Source organism: Pelodiscus sinensis, chromosome 7 (assembly GCF_049634645.1).
Source record: "Pelodiscus sinensis isolate JC-2024 chromosome 7, ASM4963464v1, whole genome shotgun sequence".
NCBI classification, from domain to species: Eukaryota; Metazoa; Chordata; order Testudines; family Trionychidae; genus Pelodiscus; species Pelodiscus sinensis.
Window position 1 is genome coordinate 34,785,454 of NC_134717.1, and position 22,607 is coordinate 34,808,060.

The following is a 22,607-nucleotide window of genomic DNA, read 5'->3' on the forward strand; positions in this document are numbered from 1 at the left end:
AACCACAGACTCTTGATTTCACATCTCATTTGAAACTGGGACTGTCATTTGGTGATTTATGGGTAATGCTTAGTTACCAAGTTGATAGGCACACCAGGCTTACTATTGCCTTAGAAGATTTCAAAATACTAAACCACTAGCACTGTTTCTTGCTGCACTTTGAGGTTGCTTGGTGTTCTCCCATCTGAGTTCTGACCAAACCCAGACTTTTTTAATGCAGTTTTCAATATTAACTTACCTTCATAGACCCAGTCGGGAATTCCATTAAATATTACATTCTCTTTTCCATTATTAGTTATTTTAATAGGCAGATCTTCAGGATATAGTTTCAGATAGATATTATTCTGATAAACATATGCCTAAAGATGAGAATGTATTTGTTAGGAATATGTACGCTGATATTTAAAAAAAAGATCTGACCAAATTTTCTATAGTCAATGCTATTGTGTATACATTATACATTATAATAGGCCAAATCTTGAAATCTTGAGTCAAGTAAAATTAGAAATGGAGTCTTTGCAAATTTTCCCAGCAACCTAGTATCTCTCTTGGGACTAGGTTTGAATTTGATCTAATAAAAGAAAATTATAATATGAAGGCCATCTTCTTCTTTCAGTTACACCGGTATAAATCTACAATAACACCACATAATTTTTTGTCATTATGAAAAAGTACTATATTTAAACTGTTAAACTGTTGATGCAGGTATCTAATTCCCATTAGTTATATTGGAAAGTACACAAAGGCACTGAATGAAAAAATATCTGAGATATTAGTCATAAATGAGTCTCAAAGGATTTAGTTTAGTTTGAATAAGCACCTAAAAGTTAGCATCCTCTTTGAAACTCATTCAAACTTTCTGAAATTCTTGTATCTTTTCAACCGAGCTAGAAATTTCAGGTGACCAGGCTTTTTTGTGAGATTTCTGGTATTTCTGCTTCAGGTCCTAGCTCGGACCAGCAAGCATAGGATAAACCATGAGTCTATAATATAAAAATGTTAAAGGAAATCAGACTTTATTGGAACTTCAGAAAAGAATCGATTCAGATTCACTTTGAGATTTGGGCCAAGGTTCTTATTTTACTTGACCACATTTGTCCATTTCTGTTAGAAAAAAGGAGCCTGATCCTGTACCCTTTGCTCATCCCAAACTGTTAGAAAAATCAATGGGCGTTATGGTGTGCTGGGACTGCTAAAATATGAGGATTTTCCTGGAAAAGTGTGTCTCTTAATAGTATCAATGTTCACTTTAATAACATACAAGTAAAATGTCAATTATATGTTAAATGACCAACAAAACAGCACTCAAAATTCCTAGATGGAGCGTGCAGCCTGTTTGACCTCTCTTCTCCCATTGTCAGATATGGAGGTCAGTGAGAGTGCATTTGCTTGTCAGTGTTTTACTAAGAAAATGTCTTAACCATGAGCAATGTGCAAGTTCTTGACAAAAGAAATAATGGGGCAATAGCTAATTAAGGATCATTTACTGTTTACAAGAAGTTAAAACATAAGTTTTAGACTAGAATAAAGTTGTTCTATAATGGTTCTCCCACTTCCACATTGATCAGATAAACTGTTATCTGTATTAAGTATGGTTGATAAACACAGTTTAAAGTCCTGTCAAAATAGGGCTTAAGCAAACATACATAAGCAATAAATCTATTCTGTTTTTCAAAAAGTAACATTATTTTAGCACATCATTATCTTTACTGACCAATTTGTGTCCAACAGGTGACCAGGATATATATTGAATTGTATGTGGAAGTGGATTTTCTGTTACAAAATTACTAAAAAAAGAAAAAAAAGGAAAAGAAGTTGAAATGACTATTGCCAGCACTGTAAACCGACCATAATATTGTACATATATATATATATATGTGGGACAGATTAAAGAAAAAACACAAAAGCACAATATTTTAATTGCATTTGTTTTGTGAAAAAAGCAAATGTGGTATCAGAAAGGTAGGTAGCATTTGCTGTGCAAACCAGGCAGTTAGGCAGAAAATAATGTGATTCATGCACAAGGGCTTGTATGTGCTAGCAAACTTGTGTGTGCACAACTAAGTCAAGCAGCTCTTTGTCTGACTGCCTGAAATGTCAGTCTTACCCTGTATCCAACTATGGCACACTCAACTAAGACACTTGCTATCCTATAACAGGTGAATTACTATTAGAATCAGCTCAAGCAATGTGTGAATCATGTGATCACATGGAAGTTCCATGGCATCACCTTTGAGGAACCTGCAAAGCATCAGCAGTACCTAGGTACTTCGGGAGAGCAGCCACAGCATCATGTACAATGACATTCCTCAGCACCCAGGCTGCAGTGGCCTCTTCCCTTCACCCCTGGCAGCACTTTTGCAAGGATGTAAGAGAACAGTCAAAATGGAGAGAAAATCAAATAAAGGAGCTAGATAAAGGACAGAAGGAGGGACTAGAGAATTCTGAGTTGTCAAATATTTAGGCAATCACAGATCAAATGACCCAAGATGCCTAGTGATGAAATAATAGGAGGATTTTCCCATGGGACATTTTTTCAGGAAAATTTCTGAATTTTGCACCAGCTAATTAAGCAAACATCAGGCAACTTGAGAGACTGAAGCAACAACCAGACAGTGAATATCAGAACAGAGCTTTCAAATGGAAATGCTAAGCAAACACATAACTGGAGTATCTGGCCATAGTTATGTGAGAAACAGGTATCAGCTTTTACCTGTATTCAAGATCATAAATGTGGTATGATGCTGTATAAGAATGTCTCCAAAGCTGCAAAAATTGAGTAAGCCAGAAAAAAACATTATCATCTCTGAAGTATAATGCCTCTTAGTGCTCCCCTTGGGCCTACCCACCACCCTACGCAATATAGTACTTTAATTCACCCCTTTAATCTACTGTTAATGCTTCTTGAGCCCATGTTAAGTAATGTTACTTCAACCTATGAAGTATAAGATGTTAAAAAAGCAGAATTTGCAGTGAAGCCATAGAAAAAGGAATTACCTTTGTGTAACTGCTTTCCAGAACTATAAATTTTTTATCAGCTGATAAAACAAAGTTTGTGGCGTTAACTTTTTTCTGAAAGATTGAGAAGTTGATTAGATTCCCGCACTCATGTACTACATATCCAAATATTTAAATCTATTTGTATTTACATGGAAATTTTTAAAGCAACTACCTTTTATTTATTTTTTATATGGAAATGATACATACAAGTGTGTCATTAGTCAAGATGGTATTTGAGCTCTCAGTTTCAACATTATAAAGAATAATGTTATCTTCTGCTGATTGATGAAGATATTCATGGCCTGTTGGAGGGGGAGGGAGAAAATTAATCTTTATACAGAAGATATTGTGAAATAAAAGTGTTCATCTGAGTACAGCCCCTATTTAGCAGTTGAGCAGTTCAAGAGAAAAAGTCTTTTGAAATCAGTATAAAAATAAGTTTTGCCTTATTTTGTAATTCCATAATGGCACAAAATTGTGCAATGATCTGGCCTTTGGACACACAGATACTTGCTGAGATTACACTGCACAACCATGATATGGCAATTACTTTATAGATATAAACCAATTTCTTCTCTGCATTATGACTGGTCCATTTTAGGCCCCATAACATACACATGGGCCAAATTTTGGCTTAATTATGCATGTGCTACTGATCTCAGGAGCTTAATACTTAACTTCTTATAATTATTCTGTATATTAAAGAACTCACTTAGGGCTTTTCTACACTATGTGGAAGATTGATGCTGCCACAATCTATCTTTCAGGGTTTGAATTAGCTGGTCTATTGAAGAGCTGTTGACGCCAGTAGTCCTGCTCCTTATGAGGAGTAAGGGAAGTTGATGGAAGCGTTTGCTTCTGTTGATAACCCACTGTGTGGACAGTACCAAAACATGATTTAAGCTAAGTTGACTCCAGCTACATAATTAACATAGGTGGAGTTGCATAATGTAAGTTGGCTTTCCCTTTTAGTGTAGACCGGGCCGTAGAGCCAAATCCTTGACTTATATGCAAAGTCTGAATAAACAAGCCTCATCCAAAGGCACTCTGTAGTTCTCAAGAGTATAGGATTTTCTACCCTAAGGCTACATCTTCACTGAGAGTTCTTCTGACAGAAAATATGCTAATGAGGAACTTGTTGGCATAAGTCGGGTCTCATTAGCATATTTTCTGCCATTTCTTTTTGCGTAAGGAGTTTTTGTGCAAAAGAGAAGCAGTGTGGATTTGGGGCTTTTTGCACAAAACCCCTGTTTTGCACAAGGTCCATATGCCTCTCTGGGACAGGCACAAGGATCCTATGCAAAACGGGGTTTTTTGCACCAAAAAACCCCCGTCCACACTGCTTATTTTTGCACAAAAACCCCTAGGGCAAAAAGAAATGGTAGGAAATATGCTAATGAGATCATGACTTATGCTAATGAGTCCCTCGTTAGCATATTTTCTGCCAGAAGAACTCGCAGTGAAGACCTAAGAGAGCAGTAGGACTGCTTAAGGATAAGGAGCACAATGTGAGTAAGGGTGGCAGTGTGTGGCCCTCAAGTATAAGAGTATCAGTATCTAGTGAAAGTATAAAAGTTCAGTGAAAGATAAAAGATAACAGAGTTTTAGAATGGCATGTTCAGTGCATCCAATGGAATCAAGTACAAAAAAACAATGCCTTATACAAGATTAAGAAAATGAAAGCTATTACAGGCAGTCCCCGGGTTACATGGATCCGACTTACATCGAATCCCTACTTACAAACGAGGTGAGGCAACCCCGCACTAGCTGCTTCCCTCCAACAGACCAGGGAGACGCGAAGCTAGCGTCCCCCCACCCCCAGCAGACGAGGGAGACACAGAGCGGCTTTTCTCAGCAGACACCTCAGCTTGAGAATAAAGGACTGAGGGAAGTGAGATGTGGGAGAATAAAACTGAGCTCTGGAGAAATGTTTGGCTAGAGTTTCCCCTACAATATGTACCAGTTCCGACTTACATACAAATTCAACTTAAGAACAAACCTACAGTCCCTATCTTGTACGTAACCCGGGGACTGCCTGTATATGAATCCTCTTTCTTCCAATCGGTTAGATACTTGAAGTTTCTGGAATTTCTGCCATAGAAGGGTGAGCTTCGGCTGTGATTTCATACCTTAATTTAGCAATGAGCTGAGCATTCAGTCAGAGCAACAGTCATCCTGGAGAAAATAAGTCTCTGATGGCTCATATACACTTAAATGCTACAATGGTGCTACTCTAATGCTGTAGCACTTCTCTTGTTGTCATAAGTAACCCGTCTCCCTGGGTATGTCTACACTACCCCGCTAGTTCGAACTAGCGGGGTAATGTAGGCATACCGCACTTGCAAATGAAGCCCGGGATTTGAATTTCCTGGGCTTCATTTGCATAAGCGGGGAGCCGCCATTTTTTAAATCCCCGCTTGTTCGAACCCCGTGTAGCGCGGCTACACGGGGCTCGAACTAGGTAGTTCAGACTAGGTTCCTATTCCGAACTACCGGTACACCTCGTGGAACCTAGTCCGAACTACCTGGTTCGAGCCCCGTGTAGCCGCGCTACACGGGGTTTGAACAAGCGGGGATTTAAAAATGGCGGCTCCCCGCTTATGCAAATGAAGCCCAGGAAATTCAAATCCCGGGCTTCATTTGCAAGTGCAGTATGCCTACATTACCCCGCTAGTTCGAACTAGGAGGGTAGTGTAGACATACCCTGAGAGGTAGTAGCTAGGCCAACAGGAGAATTCTTCCATTAACCAAGAGCTGTATACAAAGGGCTTAGTTCAGCTTAACTATGCCACTCAGGGGTGTGGATTTTTCACATCCCTCACTGATGTAGTTAAACCAATCTAATTCTCTAGTGTAGACCAATCCCCAGCATGTATAAATCAACCAGAAAAATATATAAAAAATTAAATATAGCCACAAAAGATATCTTCACTTACTTGAAATCCAGTATGGAAAAAATGTTTTGTACTGAAACTTTCCATTCAAATAATCCTCCAGTGTAAGAGCCCTAGGACTGTCATCTGAGTTGGGAACTTTAGAAATAAGGTAGAGAGAGGAGAGTTAACACTGTGTGGAATAAGCAGTAAAATATGTTCCTTGCTGAGTTTTCCCTCCTTTCCAGAAATGTACAGTACTGAGAAAGGAGTGTTCCAGTTAGACACAGATCAGGCAAAAGCAGAAGCAGCAAAGCTTTCTATCATTGCCCGGTGGCAGCGTCCTTCAACTGTCTTCTGGAAGAACTGCCTCAAGGGAGAAGATGCAAGAAAATGGACAGAGAACAATTCATTTCACATAAACAACAATGTACGTATGTACCAGCAGACACTTGGAAGGCTGCAGAACCCTTTCCCACACAGTTTCCAAGATCACTCCATATTTAAAGAGAGCATGAGTCCTGTACTTTTGTAGGGTGTGAAGGTGCTTGTAATGTTTACAGGAACTTCCATATCATTTGAAATAAGCCCTAAACCCCAACAAAGAGTCAAATAGCCACTTTAAATAGTTGCTCACCTCAGCTAGATTTCAACCAACAACGGAGTAGTGGAAAGCTCAGCATCCCACGACCAGTCCCCCTCTTTACAAACTTTTCAATGTTCTTACCAAGTGTTGGAAAATGGATTTAACACATGAAAAATTATCACATGAACATTTATTATATTTTGCTAATTTCTTAGCATAGCCAAAAGAAAGCAACAATCACCTACAGAGAGCTAGAAATAAATCGGGAAAATTTCATAAATCTAGTGAACTAAATGTTAGAAATCTAGCAAATGTTCAAAGGTCAGTCCCCTTGTCTGATCTCCCTCTACAGCAGTGATCATTCTAGCAACACACTTCTTCTGGATGAGCCATGCATATGACACTTCATAAATGGGCTTCTGACTGGTGCTTAACAGCGTGGACTCTTGGCAGTGCCCAGAGAAGTGCTGGGAAAACCCTACTGACCAGTGCTGGGAAAACCCTACTGGTTGTCTATCAACTTTCTTATCTGGCAGTCAAGGATGTCGGGGAGAACAGGCATGGGCTGAGTGACATGAGTCACAGCACCACTGAGCTCCCAGTGAGACAGGAGGATGGCGTCAGAGGCATAATGGGAATGGAGCAAACAGAACCAAGTCACCTCAGGGTATGTCTACACTACAGCACTAATTCGAACTAACTTAATTCGAATTAGTTAATTCGAACTAAGCTAATTTGAATTAGTGCATCTAGACCTAAAAACTAGTTCGAATTAGCATTTTGCTAATTCGAACTAGCATGTCCACATTGAGTGGACCCTGAACCGAGGTTAAGGATGGCCGGAAGCAGTGCCGGCAGGGCATCAGATTAGGACTTAGACCGTGGAGCTGCTGTCTAAAGCTAGCCGAGGGCTGTGCTTAAAGGGACCCCCGCCCCAGACAGACAGTTCTCAGGGGTTCCCCGCTCGCTTGTCTAACTCGATGACGGACAGCAAAGCAGTCCTGGCTTGGAGTGCCCTGAATGCCCTCATTCGGCACATCACAGCACTCGGCCATCGGCCCGGCTGCACTTGCCACAGGCTGCCATCCAAGGGGGATCAATCGGGGGGCTGCAGGAGAGCTTCCACCCCGAGGAGCCCACAGAGCCACTCCAGTCCTCCACATCGGGGGCTCATGCCCCATTCCTCCCTCACCTCCTTCCACTTACTCGTCCCTAGCCCCCCTTCCTGATGTACAAAACAAAGGACAATTGTGTTCAAAAATAGAAACTCTCTTTATTTAACAAAACTCGGGGAGACTGGGAAAAGGAGGTGGGAGAGGGGAAGAGAGGGCAAATAAAATGATGAGAGATTTGGAACAGGTCCCATATGAAGAGAGGCTAAAGAGACTGGGACTTCTCAGCTTAGAAAAGAGGAGACTGAGGGGGGATATGATAGAGGTCTATAAAAGCACGAGTGGTGTGGAGAGGGTGCATAAAGGAAAGTTCTTCATTAGTTCCCATAATAGAAGGACTAGAGGACACCAAAGGAAAGGAATGGGTAGCAGGCTTCAAACTAATAACAGAAAGTTCTTCTTCACAAAGCAGATAGTAAACCTGTGGAACTCCTTGCCACAGGAGGCTGTGAAGGCTAGAACTATTGCAGAGTTTAAAGAGAAGTTAGATAAATTCATGGAGGCTGGGTCCATGGAGTGGTATTAGCCAGGGGATAGAAATGGTGTCCCTTGCCTCTGTTTTGGAAGGCTGGAGATGGATGGCATGAGACAAATGGCTCTGTCATTGTCTTCGATCCATCCCCTCCGGGGTAGCTGGTGTTGGCCGCTGTCGGCAGACAGGCTACTGGGCTAGATGGACCTCTGGTCTGACCCAGTACAGCCATTCTAAGCTCAGGGCTCAGGGTCGGGGGTCTCACTGGACCACCTTGATTTTCATGCAAACCTGCTCCTGGATGGCCAGGCTGGCAGCTCTCCTGCCCTAGACGGCCACTTTCCTGTGCCTAGTGCGGAGATCGTGGATGAGGTCCACCATCTCCGCTCTAGACCAGGTGGGCGCCTGCCTCTTGCAGCCCCGGGCAGACTCCTGGGAGCCGCCAGCCTGGTCCCGGGAAGAGGCGGAGGGCTGGGTGGCAGCGAGTGGCTGGTTCGTGCCGTTCCAGGTGCAGAGTCTGCTGGCTGGGTGCTGGCAGGCTTGCACCTGGCCCGGGCACCGTAGCCAGACCGTGCCCCTTTAAGGGCTCTGGGGCCGGGAGGGGGGCATAGAGTTTCCCTGGTGTTGGCCAGAGTGGCCACCAGGGAAAGCTGGGGAGGGCTACCCTCCCACTAGTTCGAATTAAGTGGCTACACAGCTGTTAATTCAAACTACTTAATTCGAACTAGGCGTTAGTCCTCATAGAATGAGGTTTACCTAGTTCGAATTAAGCGCTCCGCTAGTTCGAATTAAGTTCGAACTAGCGGTTTGTATGTGTAGCGCCTATCAAAGTTAATTTGAACTAAAGTCTGTTAGTTTGAATTAACTTTGTAGTGTAGACATACCCTCAGAGACAGAGGAAACCATGAGACTCAAAGAGCAATAGAAGCAAGCTGCAACTAGATGGTCTAGTTAGCATCCTCTGCATAATTTCATGGGGGGTGGGGAGGAGCTGGAACATTTCTGTATTGAGTGGGGAGTACAAAAGAGATCATCAATGGCACAGGAACAGTTCACTGCTGGATTTTTTGTCTCATCAGGTGGTTCTTTGACAGATATTTCTATAAGAAAGGCTAGAGATTTGTGTTTGAATTGCCAGCCAAACCAGTGCAGCTGTAGTACTGTAAAATGAACAATAATTTGTTTATTTGATGGTAGTGAAAAACACCATTTGTAATGATTTTGGAAGGGAGTCGTCCTCACCAATACTTCATTGCAGCCTGCTGCATTGCAAGCTTGGCTGTTCTGCTGCCACCCAGTTTTATTTGCAAACTACTTCTTGATTTACAAACTATGTATACGTTATTGTAAACCAAGCACAAAAGATGTGGCTGTTTAAAAAACAAAATATGTTGAGAAAGCTAACACACATTAAGCCACCATTTGGGGCTCTGGGTGGTAAAACAAAGAAGTTAGCAGTGTGAATCAAAAGAGAGCAGTATTGAAAGCTCTGGGTCTTGTAAATGCAAAGTTAAGGAACAATAGAAACTTAGGTGTATTCATGAGAAGCACAAAAAATAAAATAAAATAAATCATTAGCTCCCTTGCCAGAAAGATCAGGGAAAATTCTTATAATGTGCAGCACATCAGATGCTGTCTGATAAAGGCAGTCGTCCTCTGGTTAGGCTCATCTGTGAGTAAATCCTAGGAATGTCTGTGGTTCTCTTTTTGAAGATAACCACCATACATTTATAGCTTTCTAGTTTTGGGGTGCTCTTTGAACTTAATCCTACTCCCTCTGAATGGGATTTTTGCTATTGCCTTCAATGCAGAAGAAAGCTGTGAAGCTAAATAGAAGTGAATGACAATACACAGACAGAAACCTAGACATGCAAAGAAAAAAAACCACACCCCACCCTGAAATCCACTAAGTTGGTGGCAAGCTCAGAAAATAGCCATACAAATTCATGAAGAAGTTAATTCTCCATGATAATATTTTACCATGAGCCTGAATGTATTCAAGAGAAGAAGGGAAGATTACAAACTTTTATTGAAATGTTGTTAAAAAACTGCTACGAAGAATCAGCTTCTTCATCATTACCTCTTAACACCAGTTGAAGGGACCCTTAAAATGTCTTGAATTACCATATACTTTCCAGATTAAGTTCTTCTACATGAATTATTTAAAATTATTAAAAACCAAGGAATAAGATTTATTTCTATTATGCACTCTAAGGAGCAAAACCTGCAGTCCCATTTGATACCTTTAGTAGGCAAAAATCTCAATCTTTATTTAAAGGTCCTTATAGAATCTAGAATAGAATTCTTAAAAAGGACACCACCGCTATCACTGGTGAAGCTAGTGACCTCCATTTGTCTTAATTTTCACATCAACTGATGAGATTCTTTAAATAGTCTTTTAACCGCATCACTCTGACACACAGTATATCCTCCCATAACTTGGTACAACTGCTACCTTAGCACAACTGCTAAATCTGTCCATTTCTTCTTAAATTTCCAGCTTGCCTCTTTGGGTACGTCTAGACTACATGCCTCTGTCGCCAGAGGCATGTAGATTAGACTATCTGGCAAAGGAAAATGAAGCGGCGATTTAAATAATCACCGCTTCATTTAAATTTAGATGGCTGCTGTGCTGAGCCGATCAGCTGTTTGTCAGCTCAGCGCGGTAGTCTGGATGCTCCGCGGTCGACATCAAAGGCATTTGTCGACCTCCCAGGGATAAGGCATACCCAGGAGGTGGACAAATGCCTTTGATGTCGACCACGGAGCGTCCACACTACTGCGCTGAGCTGACAAACAGCTAATCGGCTTAGCGCGGCAGCCATTTAAATTTAAATGAAGCGGCGATTATTTAAATCGCCGCTTCATTTTCCTATGCCGGGTAGTCTAATCTGCATGCCTCTGTTGCCAGAGGCATGTAGTCTAGATGTACCCTTTGAGAAAACTGAATGTATGTTTCTTACTTTTTGTTTGCTGGTGACTTATAGTTTTGAATGTTTATTCATAAGCAATTGAAAAGACACTTAAATGCTCATAATTAAAGCAGCAGCTTTAATTATTTGTGTTTTTCTGACTTTTTTTTGTATAACTAAAGTTAATTTCAATAATTAGTCCTTGAAATCATGTTCCACAAAGAAATACTATGTCTTCATTTCTTCCTCATCTTTCAAATCCTTCCATAACTTTAGTGCCAGTTTTTAATCCTTGCAGAACAATTTGGGTATTGCAGGGTACTGAGAGCCACTGAACCAAACTGTAAGCCCTGTGTGTGGTGGAAACCAATTCAAGCAAGAGGGTGAGATGGTACTCCCAGCTCCAGCACCTCTAAACCCTCATTTTCGATTCTGTTTGTGGGACAGCTCTGATCAGGCCAATAATTTCCTAAAATAATTTCAGTTTTATCTAATTATTACTTCAGTTTTGTTGATATGCAAAATATATACTAACAGACTGGGTCTCCCAAAATAATGTGGCCACTAGATACCCCACTGATATTCATATTATTTGTAGGGAATAAAGTCCCAGATTGTCCAAATTTGAAAACACCAGATCTCCAGAATACCAGGCCGTCATGCACACTAAGAGTATATCGTGAATTGTTGTTTGTGAATGTCCCTCTATGGTTAGAAAGGCTACATAATGATTGAATAGTGTCCTTTCTGGTTTACATAGCCACTTTCACTTTGGGAAGTGGCTGTGCAGACATAATGTAAGGGAATGAAGTGTTGGTGGATTGACCTAGCAGTCACTGTTGGGCTGGAGTCCACACATCAGGGATGACAGTCAGTAAGCAGGAGCTGAAAGAATTACTAGAGCCGGGTTCAATAAGCAAGATTTGAAGTCAAAATCAGGCCAGGGGTAGAGACCAGATGTCAGAGGAAATATCAGGCTAGATTCAAGAGGCAAGGATCAAAGCCAGAGATCAGGAGATAAGGTGAGGTCTCAAGTAGGCCCATTTTTGAAGCAAAAAATATATTTTTTTTAAGGATGAGCATTTCTGAGTGAAATTGAGCAGTTTCCAACCCACTGTGAATCAGGAAAGTCAGCTGTCATTGCAAATATGTAATATTCCTATTTTCACAAGTTTTAAGTATTAGATTAGAACAACCATGTAATCAAAATTACAAATGCAGGGAAATCATATAAACTGCAATTGCATATTTATGTAAAATTGAAAGGAAAATTGTGAATTTCTTAGTTCTACATTAGCAAACATGAGGGCAGTTCTCCCATGTCCTCTTCCCCACAGAGTTGTTATAAAATTCTTTCTATAATTCATACTGGATGTACAGAGTATACCTTTTCGTTTATTTTGGAAGAGGGAATTTAGCTGTCTTCCTGTTTAAGCCTCAAGTGGAGTTAATTCTCTTTCAAGAATTCCAGCTTCTCACAGTTAAGCAATATTGTGAAATACAGCATTCTGACTCACCATCTATTTCCTGTTCTTGTCTGACTTGCAAAATTTGCAGACACAAAAACACTCATGTCTGTCTCTGGAAACTGAGCTACAGTTCAGTTGGATTCCAAGACAGATTAGACTTTTATGCAGATAGATATAATACCCACAGTTCCATTAGCTAGAGTACAGATAGGCCAATACCAAACTCTAACTGCTTGGGGTTTAGGAAATATTTACTTATGGACAAGTTAACCCATAATTTTCCTTAACAGAGTTTCTTGAATCTTGTCCCAAAGCATCTGGTACTTCAAACTGTTGGAAACAGGAAACTGGAGTTGATGAGTATAGGAACTGATCATTAGTTTGACCTGGTTTCAGCAATTCCTGTTTCCTGTCAGTGAGGTTTTGGGCAGAGCATGATGCCAACCGAGCATGTGTTCATGGACAAGGGGAGTACATTACGATCCATTAAGTTGGACCTCTTTGTGATAGCTCATAATTTTTACCATATATTCCTTTCATCTCCACAAGGCCAATGAGCTGAAGGGAAACTATGGAAATTACTCATATCCTTCCACTCTAACCGAACCCAGTAGATTGCTATGGTAATTTTTCCTCCATCTCCAAAGCCCAGAGGTGTATAGTCTCACAAAATTCATACCTCGCCTATTATTATTCACCTGCTATGTGCACAGTAAAATGTTTTGGCTTAAGAATCAGCCTAAAGAAGCCATGGTCCAGCCTCAACTGGGAAGTATTGCAACTATGCCCATTGTATCCATCAATGATGTTCCACGTCATAGACAAATTTTGCCACTGAGGTCATTTCATGATATATAATGATTGATGACAACATTTCAAAGTGTATCAGTGCAACCACCAATGCCTTTGGAAAACTTCAGCATCATCTCTAGAATGAATAAAAATTGGTGTTTACATCATCACTACATTCCTCAATGGCTGTGATATGTGGATTATTTAGCAATACCACAGAAAATGCTGGACCAATTCCATCTGCAAGCCCTCTAGCAGATAAAAAGGAATTAAATGGCAGGATTTGGTTCAAAACACTGAGATCCTTCAGTGCTCAGACATCACAGGCACTGAAGTTTTCATAGTGAGAATGCAGCTGAGATTATGCTGTCCTGTGGACAGTATGTCTGGCAGTAGAATTCCAAAGGCCTTCTTTTACAGAGAATTGCAAATTGGAACATGTCTGGGAGCAGACCAAGAAAACATTCAAAGACTTTGTTGAGGCCATCCTCCAATCCTGCAATGTTGAACTCAGTGTTTCTCAAATGTGGCCACCAGTGATTTTACTCACAGCCTCCTGATAATTGAGGGAAGGGGCAAAGCAGCAGGCCCTCCCCTCCTCCGGGCCCTCAGCAGGAGTTGGGCCTTCCTCCCTCCGATACACAAAAACTGGAGACGCAGGCAGCCTGTGAGTTCCCCAGAGGGAAGCCAACAGCCTCTGTGGGCCTCTGGGCAAGATGGGAAGGGGGCTCCATGTTCCCAGAAGAGGCTGAGCCTTGGGAGAAAGGGGCATCCAACTCTCAGTGCCACTCAGAATGTGGGGCTGGGCCCTCCCCCAGCCCTCAGAGCCATGTGGGGCATGCAGAGTGGCAGTTCAAAGCGGCCTGGGTTCCCAGCTGTCATCACCTTTGAAATCATCAGTCCCAGGGCAACTGTCTCCTTTGCCCCTCTGTTGGTGGGCCTGGTTTTCCACCTTCCTGGGTTTGGTGGGGTTGAGCTCCAGTCATGGGATTTTGGGCTCCATGTGTTTTTTCTTTGGGTGCAGAGCAGTAGGCTCTGTCCCATCTGCACAATAGCAGGCTCTTGTCCCTGGTCCCACAGCAATGGGCTCTGGCACTAGGCTTACATTCCACCACCCCGCCCCCTGCTGCTTCCCCTGGCCCTACATTCATTCCCCTATGGTTCCTGTTCTGCTGCCTCCCTACTCACTTCCCCATTCAGGGCTTAATTTGTTCCCTGGCTTGCCAGGCCTGAGTAAGTCTGCTGTGAAAAGGGGTATTTGTATGTTTGTTAATGTCAGTTTTCACAGCAGACTTAGTAGTTTGTTGGGACGCTGTGAAAAGTGATACTAACATACAGTGTCACATTTCTCAGCAGCAGGCTTACTAGCCAGCAAAACTTAGGAAAAAATAAAAGCAAAAGAAACAAGAACAAAAAAAGAGTAGGTAGCTGCATTCTGCGGCAACCAAAACATTTGTTGTGAGAAACAAAAAGGTTGTGATAAGATCCAATGGCAGCATCTCAGTCATCTTAGACTGAAGAGTTTCAAGACACAGCAGATTGCTGTAGTCAGTACTGCATGGCATAAAGCTAAAAGCATGGCACATTCATCTACAATAGACTTCACCAGTAGCACATGTAGATGACGCTGCAGAACCTCTTTGGTCTTTGGTGTCATCTCAGAACCCACAATAACTAACTACAACTCATCCATCAAACTCTCTGAGGCTATGTCTACATTGCATTCTTTTTCTGGAAAAAGATCCACAAACTGCAGTTCTCAATTTGTGTACCTTTTTCCACTTTTTTTTTTCCGAAGAGGCTTTTCCAACATTTGGCCCATCTACAGGGGGCCAAATGTGGAAAAAACTTCCCCTTTCAGAGATCACTTACCCCTCATAAAATGAGGAATACAAGGCTTCCGAAAAAGAGTGACAGCTTTTTCAGAAACTGAACTGCTCCCTGGATGTGGCAGTGTTTTTCCAGGATATCTCTGGTATCCCAATTACCAGAGTGTATCCTGTACTCTGTAGTGTAGACATAGCTTGAGAGATTCCATCAACATCCTTCTTCAGCCTCTGTATCATAAATGGGCAACTTTGTGGCAGTAGAGGGTCATAAAATCCACTAAGGCCTTAGGCAGGCAAGGGGTATATGACATGATAGCAGAAGCTTGTGTCCTGGCTCTGGGGAGTGTGACATGGGGAGGAGGAAGAGGTCAAGTCTTGACCCACGTCTTGTCACTATGCAGTTGTGGTATCCATCCTGTGGGACTGGACTCCCTGTTTCCACCTGTTGGTGCTTTCCACAGGGTCACCTGATACACACATTTGTATGCAAGTAGGACCCTCCCTGCATGATGCCCAGCCCTCTTCCTAGGCTTGGCGCCATTGTATTGCCCGCACTGAGCTGAGTCTGTGGCAGGCCAAATAAAACAATTGGGTGAGCTGGATGCAAGTCCTGGGTTGCCAGTTGCCTTTGGAGGAACTGGTGAGACAATATGGGCTTAAGTGACAGCAGAACATAAAAGACATGCTGTTCTGCACTGCCTTGACATCCAACATGGAGAGCACTATCTCCCAGCTTTCACAGCGCTTAGTTGGAGATCCCTAACGCTAAACTTTAAGCAAGACAGGGTGATGCTAGTGGGAAAGTCTCTGGAGTGTTTGTCTCTTCTGTAGCATCCCCCACTACTGCAGCAGCTACTTTCAGAGATTTAAACCAGTCCTCAATCTTTAGATCCTTTTGGTCTCCTCCCTAGAGCTGGGTGATTAACAGATTTTTTGGTTTCCTGGAAGTTCCAAAAAAGTGGTTCAACCCAAACTAAAATTGAAAATGTTCAGATAATTGAAGAGGTCAAACAAAATTTTATTGTAGGCCAAAAGAAATGTGTTTCAATCTGTTTGAAACAGGACGAGCACTCCATACAAGCCCCAAATGGGTTGATGTGGGCCACTTAACTTTACATGCTGCACCCAGCAGGAAGTTAGTGATTGATAAGGTCCAACTACAGAAATCATCAGCCCCCCCATGGGATCAGTCCTAACTACCAGAGAAATCCCTTTTCCCTCCATGAATGTTACTCCCATAAAAACTTCATTCCACAGACACACTAAAAAGACAAAGTGGTTCATGAGTTGGAAACAGACTTTTCATAGTAGCCAGATCTACACTAAGGAACTCACTCCAAAAAATTCAAGTATAACCATAGACCTCACCACTTCTGGGACTAATTTCAAAACCTCTTCTTTTGACTGGGCTCACCTGCAGCAAACATATTTCTTCCCAGCAAAACATCAATATCCCTGTAAACTAACCAAGCTATTTCCCCTTACACTTAGAAGAAAGGAAATAACCTGCAATTTTTAATATTACTTCTTCTTTTAAAAGCTTGGAAAGAATTAAGATATGGTGAAGGGGGTTGTGCAAATACTTAAATTAGATAAATCCTATGAGACATCTCACCTAGAAAACTGCCTTTGTTAATAGGCCACTGCTACTTAGGTCCTGAATTTAAGACCACATATGTCCCAGTCTTTGTATCAGAAACAATTGTTCTAATAGGGAGCTACAGTAATTAGTTCAGAGAGGAACAGACACCCGCAAACCTCATTGTATGACAAGAGTTTCTCTAGAGCTGGCCAAATAAGGAAACACATTACTGGCTAATATTTCATTGAAAACATGATATGTCGTTGGTAAATAGAGTAGTCATAATCTAATCAAGCCACCTTCCTGCACATAAAAGCAATGCATTGAGCTAATGATTTATTGGAAAAATAGCTTCTACAATTATTATTCAACCATATGTAACTTAATGCAAGTTCTCCAAATCCAAAGCAAATAATAACAGATCATTAGAGTATCAGCGTCCCAAAGGCAAATGCTTTATAATAGAAGTGTGATGAAAATTATGTTTGCAGCCCTGTCAAAGCATATTATTTGTCATACACAGTAAAGTTAAAGCATGTGCCTTTCACTTGAAAGAACTTCCTTCAACATATGTTGGCATCTCCAATTTTTCCGGAACTTTAAACTGTCAGTAAAATGTTCTTATAAGCTGAGAAAGCCATAGCCACACTGGCAGGATAATAATAAAAAACAGTTTTAAATAAATTTTTTAAATTTATTTTATCTAAGACATGTTTTTCAATGGATTACATGATAAATTGCCTTACCTCTTGCTGGAAGTAGTAGAATGCATGTAATTAATAAAGAAAGCAAAAGGCATACAATCACTCCAAATATAATTTTTAGCTGGGTCTGTGGGATAAAAAGCAAATAATAATTATTTTACAGATATATTATGGCTTTGTTTGCACATTAACATCCCCACCACAAAAAAGAAACAGAAAGGTATTCTATTTAATTGCTGACATCCATCCAAGTCAATAAGCATAAATCTTCCTGTAATATATTTAGAACTGTTTTTCTTCCTCTGTCCTGTGAAGCAAATACTTACAGATCGGAACCTGGCCTTGTGCAACAATAGAAAGTTTACAACAATAAATCCAGCAATTTTAAAAGGTTGAATTTTGTTCATCTACTGACCTTCATTTTTCCAGATTTATTCTATAAGAATACAAATTCTTTCTGCTGGGTGTTGATCAGTGGATCAGTAAGAGGAGTCTGAAATGGCAGGCTCTGCTTTCACAGTTAGTCAAAACTTAGGAAAACTTTTTTTTCCGCATACTTTGAAAAACCTTGCCAAATTTCAAAGGTTTTCTGGAAAATTAGAAACAGATTTTTGGGAGTGTTCTTGGCCCCAAAATGACCTGTGGGCTGCTGTGGGAGTGGTAATTATATTCTCCTTCTCCATGTTAACTGCAACCGACAGCTGATTACAGTAAGTTATGGGTTTAATGACTCAACAGTAACATCAATATATGTTGTTTGCTTCTAAAATGCATAATGTGTGTTGCCAAAACTCAGGGTTTTAGAACTTATTGACAATAATCTTGTTTGTAGTCTCAACGAAGTAACAAATAAGGGAAAAGTAAAGCCTTTCTTATTTCTATATGCTTCTGTGTTTAGTTTTTGGGAGAAAAAAGAAATGCAGAGTGAGGAACAGAATATGTATGCTTTTTAATCTCTTTAAGCCAATAGCTCTTTAGCATAATGAAGAAAATTATTGTATGTACTTCTGAGAAAATGATAATTTGTGAAGCAGACTTTATAGTATACATTTGAATGGGAAACATCTATGGGCCTGCTCCAAAGTCCATTGAAATCAAGGAAAGTTTCTTCATCTACGTCCATGGGCTTTGAGTTTTTCTTTTGCTTAGCCCCATCTCTGATAAGGATTCTTTTAAAAAGTTTGATATTTCAGTGCCAAGAAAAGCATTTTTTTTTCAATTCCCCTTATTTTAGTGAGCCAAAATATACACATACAGCTGGTTGTACGAGTGCTCTAAACATGAAATTGCATGTCCCTCTGTCCCCAGTGGCATGTTGCAGCTGAAGTTACTGAAGTTAATGAAGAGAAGTCAAATCATGCTAGTTAGCATACTATACATATAGTTACACAGGCCTTTCTCAAATTTTCTGATCCTTGCTTTAGCTTTGGTACAGCTCTACCGGTGATAGAAAAAGATGACAGCACTTGCACAGACTGGCCACAGGTGTTTTTACCTTCATGTCATTTAACTTTGCTTAGAGCTGAACCAGGGTAGAAGAGTAGAGAAAATTCTAAATGCAGAAATGTAGACACAACCCTTAAAGACAATGTCATAGGGTATGTCTACACTACAGCATTAATTGGAGTTATCTTAATTCCAAATAGCTATACACACAAAATGTAGCGTGAATTAGCATTTTGCTAATTCGAAATACTGCATCCACACTGACTGGACACAGAATCAGATTTAAGGCCAGTCAGGCACGGCATCAGGTCAGGAGTGTCTGTAGGTGGCTGCTGCCTGAGGCTATCTGATGCCTGTGCTTAAAGGCATCAGATAGCTACCCCTGCCCCCGAGCAGTTGGTTCTCAGGTGTTCCTGCTTGCTTGCCTGCCTTGATGAGGGGCAGCAAAGCATTTGTGTCTCTGAATGCTCTGGTTGCCCTCACTGGGGACACCACAGCACTCTGTAACATGGAGCCAGAGCTGCCCCTGGGCACTCTGGTGCTTATCCTGGATGTGTTGCTGTGAGTCTGGCTGCACTTTCTGCAGGCTGCCATCCCAAAGGTCCATTGGGGGGGCTGTCAGTATCCAGGAGGACCTGCAGGAGAGCTTCAACCTGAGGAGCACTAAGAGCCTCTCTGGTCTGTCCCACTGGGGGCTTGTGCCTCATTCCTCCCTCCTTCCACTTACCCCTCCCTAACCCCCCTTCCTGATGTCAAATAAAAACACATTTCTTGCCAAAAACAAACTCTCTTTATTGACCGAAACTGGGGTGGGAATGAGGGTGGGAGAAGGGAAAGAGAAACCTGGGAGGAAGGAGCTGGAAGGGGGAGGCAAGGGGAGGAAGGGGGAGGAGAAGCTCAGGGTTGGGGGTCTTGCTGGACCAACTTGATTTTCATGCAAACCTGCTCCTGGGTTCGCATGTGGCCTTTAGTGGCCAGGCTGGCAGCTTTCCTGCCATAGACGGCTGCATTCCTGTCTAATGCGGAGATCATGGACGTTGGGGGCATCCCCCCAAACCTGAGTACAGTCCACCCTGATCTCCGCCCTGGACCAGGAAGGCTCCCACCTTCTCCGGGGCCTGGCAGGCTCCTGGGAGCTGTCAGACTGCTCCTGGGGTGCAGTGGAGGGCTTGCTGCCAGTGGCTTGCTGGCTCATGTTTTGGGGCCACGGGGTCAGGGCAGTGACTGCTGGCTCTAGGCCAGCAGGCTTGGAGCTGGTACAGGCACTGTGGCCAGAGTCTTCCCCTTTAAGGGCTCCAGGGCTGGGGGGAGGGAGAAGAGTTTTCCTGGTTCGGCCCAGAGTGGCCACCAGGGGAAACTGGGAAGGCTGGAGGCCAGCTAATTCGGACTAAGCAACTAGACAGTGCTTATTCTGAATTAGCTAATTCGAGTTTGGCGTTATTCCTTGTAGAATGAGGTTTATCAAACTCGAATTAAGCGCCCCACTATTTTGAATTTAATTTGAAATAGCGGTTTTCTTGTGTAGACGCTATGGAATTTAATTCGGAATAATGGCTGTTAACTTTGCAGTGTAGACATACACATACTCATGGGCTATGTCTACATTGGCACCCCTTTCTGGAAAAGGGATGCTAATAAGACACTTCGGAATTGCAAATGCCACGGGGGATTTAAATATCCCCTGCGGCATTTGCATGAACATGGCTGCCGCTTTTTTCCGGCTCGGGTTTTTGCCGGAGAAAAGTGCCAGTCTAGACAGGATCTTGCGGAAAATAAAGCCTTTTCCAGAAGTAGGAAAGTAGGAATAAGGGATCTTCCGGAAAAGGCTTTATTTACTCTAGACTGGCGCTTTTCTCCGGCAAAACCCCAAGCTGGAAAAAAGCGGAAAGGGGTGCCAATGTAGACACAGCCATACAGTGTGGTATTGCAAACTGTGCCTTTAAGGACTAAGCTTCTCAGATAAGGGTGTCTACTTGGGTGCTGTGAAGTTCCAGCTGTTATTATGTGCAGGCAGTTGGAACAGAGATAGAATAAGTAAGGTGTCTTGCAAGCACCTTAAGTACTGATCACTGAACTCCAGAGAAACAACCCTCCATTTAATCTAATCAAACTAGGGAGCTACTTCAACTTAATGGAAACTCTCCCTGGCCTGCCTTTGGAGAACTCCACAACCCAGAGCTGCCCACAGTATTTCAGAGTTCTGCACTATGGTCCCAGTTCTGCAGGGCCCCTCCTATGTTCTGCTCCAGCCTCAGCATGTCCCATATTCTGGTGTTTCCAAGTGCCCTGTCCCAGAGGGTATCTTGCAGCAATGCAGTGCCTGTCCTGATACATTTCTCTACCAGCCAGCCAAAGGGCACAGCAAATACACAAGATGCTTGTTTTGTTTGTTTGTTTGTTTGTTTTGCTAACATTGATCTTCCTTAGCATCTGCAGATACAGGTTTCCATTTCCCCTTCTCTGCACACAAATACTCTGTAAGGAAAGCTGACACCTCTGGAAAGAATGTAGTGACATTCTCAACTCATTACTTCAGCATGAAAAAACTTTAAAAAATAACAAATAGTCTTGCAGCATGTTAAAGACTAACGAAAAAAATGTAGCTGGTATCATGAACATTTGTGGGCACAACCCACTTCTTCAGATGAATGTAGTTTAAGAGGTCCAAGTTCCAAATAAATAGCAGAGAGAGGGGATGTGGAGGGAAAGGAGAGGAGAAAAAAATGGGAAAAGAATAGTCAATTAGAGTTTCCATGCTAAATGAAGCTGATAGAGAGGGTTCTAAGTGTTCTTAAGTATCTAGTGTTTGGCCTTTTATGTCATTAGGATGTGGAGTGTAGTGGGTAATCCAATTAAGGTCTTTGTTTAAAACTCTGTTGTAGGTATCAAACTTGTAAATTAAATAAAGCCCCGTAGCTTCCCTCTCAAGCTGGTTTTTGGAATTGGCTTGCAATAATACGGTGACTTTGAGATCTATTAATGAGTGCCCAGGCAAGTTAAAGTGTTCCCCAACAGGTTTCTGTGTAAACTTAAAAAACAATGAATAGTCTGGTAGCACTTGGCACAGCCCACTCCTTCAGGTGACAGGAGTGTTAGATGTGTTACCTTTTGAAATATCTGATTTGTGTCCATTCATCCTTTCTCACAGAGACTGCCCAGTTTGACCAATATACATAGCAGAGGGGCATAGCTGGCACAGATCACATTGGCGGATGTGCAGTTACATGAGCTTTTGATGTGGTGGTTTATGTGGTGTTTGTCTCTGTGGGATTGGAGCAAATCTGGTTGCATCTTAGGGCCTGGCTGTAAACAATTGATTGGGAAATGTGTCTTGGATGGAAGCTAGAGGCTAAGTGTAATCGTCAGTAGGTTTCCAGTACAGGGAGGTGGAAATGTGTCCGTCCATCATGTAACTGTACTGTAGTGTCAAGAAAGTGGAACTCTTGTGTGGACTGGCCCAGGCTAAGGTTGATGGTGGGATGGAAGTTGTTGAATTCCCTGTGGAACTCTTCACAGGTCCCCTTCCTATGGGTCCAGGCTGTTCAAATATGTCTGCAAGACTCCTCGGTCCCTCTTGTGGAGAGAGGCCTTGGAGGAAGCAGTACAGTCCAGGGCAGGGAGGGAGTGGGGTCCAAATCTATGCTCTGAAGCACAGTTGGGATGTTGCAGGGCAGCACAACCTATGGCTCAACTCAGTGCAGCAATAGCACTATAGCCACAGGAGAGCTAGGAACTGACTCAGTTTTAGCAAGCACATCTGAAAGCCCAGG

General features: G+C 42.1%; 1 protein-coding gene across 1 annotated transcript in view; it reads right to left on the bottom strand.

Annotated features, from left to right (window-relative positions):
• The window catches only part of FAP (fibroblast activation protein alpha), a 61,356-nt gene extending 43,401 nt beyond the window's left edge, over positions 1-17,955 (bottom strand). Inside the window, exons 1-8 of the mRNA XM_006114846.4 lie at positions 17,807-17,955; positions 17,434-17,518; positions 5,937-6,032; positions 3,208-3,302; positions 2,998-3,072; positions 2,714-2,766; positions 1,715-1,787; positions 239-359 (exon numbers count right to left, since the gene is read on the bottom strand). Of these exons, the coding sequence (XP_006114908.2) occupies positions 239-359; positions 1,715-1,787; positions 2,714-2,766; positions 2,998-3,072; positions 3,208-3,302; positions 5,937-6,032; positions 17,434-17,518; positions 17,807-17,812 (604 nt within the window). The 5' untranslated portion in view covers positions 17,813-17,955. The remainder of the gene's footprint in view (positions 1-238; positions 360-1,714; positions 1,788-2,713; positions 2,767-2,997; positions 3,073-3,207; positions 3,303-5,936; positions 6,033-17,433; positions 17,519-17,806) is intronic.
• Between the last annotated feature and the right edge of the window lie 4,652 nt (positions 17,956-22,607).